The sequence below is a fragment of the Orycteropus afer genome, unplaced genomic scaffold, assembly GCF_000298275.1.
Source record: "Orycteropus afer afer isolate SDZICR_OR568_19922 unplaced genomic scaffold, OryAfe1.0 scaffold00038, whole genome shotgun sequence".
Taxonomy (NCBI): Eukaryota; Metazoa; Chordata; class Mammalia; order Tubulidentata; family Orycteropodidae; genus Orycteropus; species Orycteropus afer.
The window spans coordinates 2,069,668-2,078,116 of record NW_006921625.1 but is presented as its reverse complement, the minus strand read 5'-3'; the positions used below and the strand labels follow the sequence as shown (position 1 = coordinate 2,078,116).

The window sequence follows — 8,449 nt, the reverse complement described above, 5'->3', positions numbered from 1 at the left end:
ATTGTGATGTGAAGGTTTATCATTTTTCTTTGTGGTTACCCTATGATTTATAATTTTCTCCCTGAGTTTAGAACAGTCCATTCTATCTTGCAACTCTCCTGACTTTCTCAGCATTTAGAAGAAACTCTATTTTTGAAAACTGAGACAACACAAAGTCCTGGGGAGATACCACATAACCTTATTAGCTGTGGTCCTTGTTCATATAGGATCATATAGCAATGTGACTTCCCATCCTCTGCAAGGGTCCTAGCATCCTTTCTGGCTTGGGTGGTGTCACATGGCATGTGGATTCATAGGTTCCAAGTGAAAATGCTGAAGTAAGTTCAGATCAAGCTAACATTTAATTTGCTTTGGGGATTATCTCTGCTTTCTGTTAAAATATATGTATATAACCTGTCTCACCCTTTGATTTGTGGTACTGAGCTCTGTAGTGTTTGATGGTATCAGAGTGTCTGTCTTAGGGTTCTCAGAGACAGAGCCATTGCGATAGATCTGTCCAGCTAATCGAGAGAGAGATTATTTTAAGGAATTGGCTCACACAATTGTGGAGGAATTTAAAGTCCAAAGTCTACAGGTCAAGCAACAGGCTTGTGTGTCAAAACCCAGGTCAGGAGATAGGAAGAGTGAAGAATGGAGGTGTTCTAGCAAGACGGCAGAACACACCCAAGAGGAACCCCCTTTCTGCTCTTAAGGTCTTCAGCTGGTTGGATGAGGCCCACTTACATGATGGAGGGTCATCTGCTGTACTATTTGTTTTTGTCATTGTTGTTAGGTACCATCACATTGATTACAACTTATAGCAATAGTATGTATATACAACAGAGTGAAACACTGGGCCTTCCTCACAATTGTTGTCATGTTTGATCCAATTGTTCCAGCCACTGTGTCACTCCATTTTTTTCACTATCCCCATACTTTACCAGCATGATATCCTTCTCCAGAGAATGGTCCTTTCTGACAACATGACCAAAGTAGGTGAGGCATTTAAAGTCCGGTCATTCTCACCTTCAAAGAACATTCTGGCTGCACTTCTTCCAGGACATATTTGTTTATTCTTCTGGTAGTCCATGGTACTTTCAGTGTTCTTCACCAGCACCACAACTCAAAGGCATCAGTTCCTCTGTGGCCTTCCTTATTTATCTTCCAGCTTTCACATGCATATGAAGCTATTGAAAATGCCATGGGTTTATTTAGGGCCTCATCCAAATGCATGAGGTTCACCCATGTTACGGAGGTGCCATCTGCTTTGGTGAAGGCTTTCTTCAGCGGATTGGATGAAGCCCACTTATGTTATGGAGGGTCATCTGCTTTACTGGCAGGCCAGCTGACTCCATCACCCGTCCTTACTTCATACTAGCAACCAGACTAGTGTTTGACCAAAGAGCTGGGCACTAGAGCCCATCCACATGGACACATGGGATCAAATATCATCTAATGTTCTAGAACAAGCCACATCCGCTGTCAGCCAGAAGCCAAGATGGAAACACCAGGAAGGTGAGCTGCCTCCCGTTGTGGACACAGAGGTTGTGGGCATGAGACTCCCAAGGTCATTCTAAGAAGCCTCCCTGAGTCTGGCCCTTAGGCACTGCTCAGATACCTCCGAGTGAGAGGGCGCCTGATGCAGCCCCCCAGAGGTCCCTGAGTCTGGAACCAGTAGTGGCATCTACCTGTGTCCCCACACCTCAACAGCTGGTCCTACAAAGGAACAGACACAGATTCTTTAGTGCCCACACACACTAGGTAGACATAAGCAATGGTACAATATCTATGTCAATATTGGCATATAAACAATGGTCCATACATACAATGGAATTCTATGCAATTGTAAAGAATAATGTAGAATCCACAAAACACAACATAATGTGGATGAACTTGGAGGACATTATGCTGAGTGAAATAAGTCAATCATAGAAGGACAAATATTGTATTAGTTCATTATTGTAAAAAGTCAAGGAAAGGTTTATATAAGGAAGGAAACTTTCTTGGTCACCAGGGATGTCAGGGGAGAGGAAGCTAAATTTCTAGATAGGTTAAAAATATGTGTGGGTGTGTGCATGTGAAATAAAGATTATTAGTGGTTACCAGGGGTAGGAGGGAGGGAGAAAGGGGAAGCAAAAAAAAAAAAAAAACCCAACAATGTGCTTATCAATATTGGCATATTCTTCATTATAGTTGATTCAATTTCTTTTCATTGGTTTATAAATGTCAATCAACCTTCAAAACTAGATTCTAAGAAAATATTTATCTTTCAATCCACATACATGTCACCATGGATTCTCCTTTTTATAAAATAAAACATCAGTCTTGTGAAATCTTTAGTCCATGACTTGTGCACAATGAATAAACAAATGAAGGAACCAAACAGTTGCCACCGAGTCGATTCTGACTCGCAGTGATGCTGCGTGCACCAGAGTAGAAGGTGCCCCATGGGGCTCAGTGCGTGGTTTCTCCAAAGACATCACCAGGCCACTCTTCCCAGGGGCCTCTGGGTGGACTTGAACCTCCAACCTTTCCGTTTGCAGCAGAGAACTTAACCATCTGCACACACAGGGGCTCCACACAAGGAATGGTGCGATGTGCTTGCCCTCATTTGTTGCAGACCTGCTGGCACCTCCCTAAGCTTCATGAAGGTAGGGATCCTTCAATCCACACCACAGCTCTTGGGGATCCATCCCATGATGGTCTATTTTAAGAGAGCAGTGTGAGGGTGATTTGGGGCCCACGAGGATCCCCAACTTGCAGTGAAGCATCAGGACCACCAGGGCCAAGGGGCAAATTGAGTCAAGCCACTTATCAACCCCACACCTTTGAGCTTTGTACAGACAGAGACACATTGTCACTGGCCCTGGTGTGTTCCAGTTGCCCTTAAAAGTCCCAGTGACCGAGTGAATAAGTCTGGGGCTAACACATCAGTAAAGCCACACCCATAATTGTCTGGAAAAATTTAGACTGTGGTTATAAACGTTTTCAGGCCAAGTTAATTGAATAAAATGCTTAGAGAGGGGAAAGTTTAGAAATAGGAACTCACAGCATCATATCCCACTAAAGCCAAGGACTCACTGACGTGAGAGCAGACCTCACCTTCCTGCAGCCTCATTCCACCCATCCCGGCCCTGGAGGCCCAGCCTCACAAGACGGGCTGGCAATGGACAGAGTGGCTCCATGAATGACACTCACAGCACAGGCCACCAGGGCGCAGTGACATCCTGCATTGATTCCAGATCCACAGGCTACCAGGGCTTTCAGGAATCTTTCTGATATTAATGTGCTCACTAGGAAAACTACGCTGTGCAGGAAATGAGAGCACTGAATTAGGCCTTCACACCTTGTGCACACGTGTGTGTGTGTGATATGTAACACATGGTGTGTGTAGTGTGTGATGTACATGTGTGTGTGTGTGGTGCATACGTGTGATTATCATGTATGTGTGTTGTATGTGATTCATGTGTTGGTTGTGTGTATGCACTGTGTGTGTGCATTATGCATGTGTGGTGGAACTGCATTGGATGAAATGTATGGATTGTGTATGATATGTGGTGTACATGTGTGTGAAATGTATGTGTGTGTGATGTGTGATGTGTGGTGTATGTGTGTGTACTGTATGTGTGTTGCATGTGCTGCATGTGTGGTGTGTGTGTATGTGTGTAGTGCATGACATGTGCTGGATGTGGGGAGTGTGTGTGGTGTGCATGTATGTGTGTGATGTGTGTATAGTATATGTGCTGTGTGTGATGTAGTATGTGTGTGTACATGTGTTGTGTGTGGTGAGAGTGGCATGGGTGGTGTGTCTGTGATATGTCATGTGTAGTACTGTGTGTGTGGTGTGCACATGCATATAATATATGTGTGTGGCATGTGTGGTGTGTGTGATAACTTTGGTGTATGTGAGCATGCTGTGGGATGTGATTTGTGTGTCTGTGTGATGTGGTGTGTTACATGTGTATATGTATGTGCACATGGTTATGTGTGTGCTGTGTATGCTATGGTGTGGATATATGTGTGTGTGCTGTGTCTATGGTGTGTGTATGAAAGAGAGGGACAGACAGAAGGCCGCTGTGTGCACAGGCCTTCCGTCTATGTTGGCTGATGGATGATTGAGCGTAGTGTGTCAGGGATGAGCGTGGAGAGAACATCTATGTCCCCACACACTGACGGGGGGACAGAATGCTGAGGAAGAGCTTGGCTTAGCAGGGCCCTCTGAAGTGGCCATGGGCAGCAGCCCTGTGGGACCAAATATCTGAGTGCAGCCAAGGGTGGCCACCCAGGCCCTGCTGCAGCTTCGACTTCATCTCCACTCTGCTCCTGTTCCCTGCTCACCTTCCCCCTGCCACTGTGCCTACAGAGCAGACAGACCCCACTGAATCCTTACCAACCGAGCAGGGAAGGGGCCGTGCTGTGCAGTGGATTGGGCACAGGGGAAAGAGGGAAGGCCAGCTGGGTGGGCACTGTTCTGTGAAGCCCCTCAGAGTCCAGACTTTTCCAGGGGTGGCCTCCTCTGAGCCCTGGACCGGTGGTTCCAGGCCAGAGCACAGCTGAGACAACGCACAAGAGGTGAGGATCTAGGCAGAGCAGTCAGCAAATCTAGCGGCTGCTCACCAAGGCCCCATCCCTCGTCTGCCCTCGACTTCACTCTCCCCCCGAAGCTCTTCACTGCTGGGGGAGCGGCCAGCCTGGCCAGGGCACAGGGTCTCAGACAGCTGTCCCTCCCCTGTGAGCACATGGAACATGGCTCCTCAGGGTCTCCATGGCCCCTCAACCCATCCTGCTGGCTAGGCCTGCAGGACACCTGTGTGGTCAGAAAGTCAAAGCCAGTCCCATGCTTTTCTCCAAGGGCTAACAAAATGACTCATGCACAGAACTCCAGCTGTTGTTACTCCCTTCGTTATCCATGAGTTTGCACACAAGGAGGAGGAAACAGCTACCGATGTTTCTAACTGGTCATCCTCTCTGCACCTGGCAGCCTGGGCCAATGGACATCACGCATGCACGCACATGCACACACACACACGCATGCTCTCTCTCACACCATGTGCACACACAAACCACATACATGTGCTCACACCACACAAATGTGCACATATGAATGCATGCATGCACACTCACACATGCACACATACCACTCACACGTACACACACCACAATGCACATGGTGAACACGCATGCACACACATGCACATAACACACAATACACAGGTGTATGCACAATACACTCCCACACATGCACAGGCATGACAAACATATGCAGACATGATACATATGTGTACATACCACATGCATCACATGTGCACACATGTCAAGATCCTGCCACTCTCTGAGGTACACCCTATCTTTGTAACCTGAGAAATGGGCCGAGTTCTCAGCACTGAGATACAGGACTTGGTCTCAGCAAACATGCCAGTAGTGCCAGCTACTCCTCCAAGCCCACCTCCCTGGTCCTTGGCTCCTGTGGGCTCTGCTCTCCAGGCTGCTCCCCCACACCCAGCTCCCTGGTCCTCAGCTCCTCTGGTCCCTGCTCCCCAGACACACTTTGCACATTCTCCGTGATGGCCACCAGCACAGGCTCTCAGCCATGGCCTGCATCCCAGCCCCAGGCTTGTCACGTGCTAGTCTCTTTACCTTGGGCAGCTTACTAACCTAATGATGCCTCCATTTCTTCTTCTGTGACAAGTGTGCCTTTCTCAGCCTGGCTCTGAGGATGAAATGGGACACAGTGTAGAAACACAGCCACATGCTAACCACTTCAGGAGTGCCAGGGGCCATCCCGATCACCATTTGGCAGCTCTTGTTTCCTAGCCACTACTGAGTGCCTGAAACCCCGCAAGAGCTGACTTTATCAGCCACCATTACCTGTGGCCTTGGATTGACGGGAGATTTATCAGGAAGGGTCATCCCAGTGACAGCCTTCCATCTGGCAGAAAGTAGGCCACTGACCCCCAATACAGGTGGCTTGGGATCCATAACCCCACACAAGCAGGTCAACCATGGGTCTAAACAGCAGCTTCCTCATCTGTAATCCAGGTAACAGGTAGGATGGACACCTGGCCCCCCAGAAAAGGGAAAGGCGAAAACTAGGTAAGAGTTGTTTTCTCTCATGTCTGAGGCCCATGTGACCCTCCCGGAAGTTTGCAGACCCAGGAACGTGCTCTTGCTTGACTTTATCTAATTTTTTAAAAGAAAGACATCATGCCATGCCCCTAAGCCTGTCCACTTCAGAGGCGATTTCAGCCAGTGCATCTTACCTTTTATAAAGGAAATCATCTTCTTTTAGAGGCCAGTCTTCCTGGCAATGGCACTTGTAGGAAATCCCAGCGGCGCAGAGGTTAAGTGCTTGGTTGCTAACCAAAACGTTGGCAGTTTGAACCCACCCAGCAGCTCTGAGGGAGAAAAGACCTGGTAATCTTCTCCCACCAAGATCCCAGCCTAGGATACCCTGTAGGGCAGTCCCCTCTGTCACACGAGGTCACCAGGAGTCAGAATTGCTTCAACAGCACCAAACAATGCCACTTGTACACTAAGTGTCTTTATTTTACGACGATTCCTAAGGACATCTCATATCTCCTGTTAATTTTTCTTAAGTTAATCAATTTCTTTGTTTACATTAAGCTAGTCCCCGATGCAGATACAAAGGTGCATTTATTCTAAAAACATGACTGCTGTCCTTTAGAGACAGGTTTGTGTAACAGACTCAATTCAGAGACAGCAACTTGAGTGAACCAAACTGAGGGGTGTTTTCTCAATGTGGTCTCCTGTGGACCCTCTTAGAGTGACCCCACCAAGGGTCCTGGGGCAGGTGTAGAGGTGGGAAAGGCAATGGAGAAAGACCCCACCCAGGGTGACAGCACTCTCAGCAGACAGCCTCTTCATCTATGCCCAAGAAGGCAGCCCTCAGAAGATGACACTGTCTAAATGGTCGTGTGTCTCCAAGTGAAAATTTCCCCATAGACATGTAAAAAGGATGCAACATTAAAAGACAACACATTCTTAAAGTATTCCAAACATATGTTTAAAATTACATTTGTTATTATAGTTCATTAAAAACAGATTAGCATTCTTCCCAAAATGAACTCAGTCAGCCCCACTTCCTGTAGTCAGTAAAGTCCCCATGCAGCTGCATGGGGCTTATTGAACACAGACATTGAAACACATTCCACTCCAACGATGGGATGTTCTGGATTCTGGGAGGCACATTGCTGCGTTAAAATCTCCTCAGGAAAAACGGAGCAACTTCTGAGGCCACCGGACCCCACTGCTTTGACGTAGTGGCTTATCTGCTCATGAGCGCAGGGAGATCTCCGTGGACAGCCCAAGAAGAGTCAGCCAACCACCGAGCAGTGTGCAAGGCAGATGACAGCACCGAGGGAGTTCTAGACCCTGATGGTGCAGAGGTTAACACGCTTTGCTGCTAACTGAAAGGCTCTGATGGAAGTTCACCCAGCAGTACCTCTGAAGAAAGGCCTGGCAATCTACCTTGAAAACTCAGCCACTGGAAGCCCTACTGAGCACAGCTCTACTCTGACCCTCATGGGGTCGCTGTGAGCTGGGACTGTCTGGACAGCAAGTGGGTTTTGTTTCAACCAAGTTCTGAATCCCCATTGCTCCACAGAACATCACAACACATGAAACCTCTCCAATTCTTGGCATGAGTTCACATTCCTCAGCCAAGTCCAAGAACCATGAGGAGAGTGCCTTTCTCAATCTAGGCTGCAGCTGGGTAGTACAGCATGCAGTGGAGAGCCAGCCAGTGGTCTCCGCCCTTCCCAGCCCACGATGGCGGTCTCTCCACAGCCTGTTGGTATCAGCAGGTGTTCTGGTTACCTAGTGTCGCTCTGACAAGAATATACCACAAATGGGATGCCTTAATGAACAGAAGTTTATTCTTTTACAGTTTGGATGCATTAAGTCCAACTTCAAAGTGCCAGGCTCTAGGGGCTGTGTGGAAGCCCCTCGACCTTGGGCTTCAGCTCTGCCTCTTACTCTGGCCCACTGAAGCTAGGGGCATCTCTTGACTCAGGCAACTACTGGCTGCTGAGGCTAACAAGTCCAAGGTTCGCAAATAAAATGGCACAGTCCCGAAGGTACCAAACCGCATGGCATGCCATTCATTGAAGTCCATTTAAGCCCCAAGGTTGGCAGAGCATGCAGGCTGCTGAAGAATGACATGGCTACATGCAGGGTCCAAGTGCGCCATAAGCTAGAGACTACCCCCAAGGCTTCTCCTTATATACAGGAAGCAGACCACATCCCAATGGCAGCTGCTCAGCTGTTTGTGGTAGATTCCACCATGGAGTTGACTGCCAGTCTCATCATGGGGAATAACTACCACCAGCTGCCCAGTCACTCAACCAGGCCCAGCCAAGTTGACATACAAATTTAACCACCACAGCGAGGAAACACTGCTATTCATCAGAAAAGCCCTTCTTGGTACACACATAGGCACCCTTAACCCCCA

General features: G+C 48.0%; 1 protein-coding gene across 1 annotated transcript in view; it reads right to left on the bottom strand.

Annotated features, from left to right (window-relative positions):
* Positions 1-8,449, bottom strand: part of TCERG1L (transcription elongation regulator 1 like) — a 219,229-nt gene that overhangs the window by 121,012 nt on the left and 89,768 nt on the right. Inside the window, exon 10 of the mRNA XM_042780403.1 lies at positions 2,964-2,993. Coding sequence (XP_042636337.1) covers positions 2,964-2,993 — 30 coding nt within the window. The remainder of the gene's footprint in view (positions 1-2,963; positions 2,994-8,449) is intronic.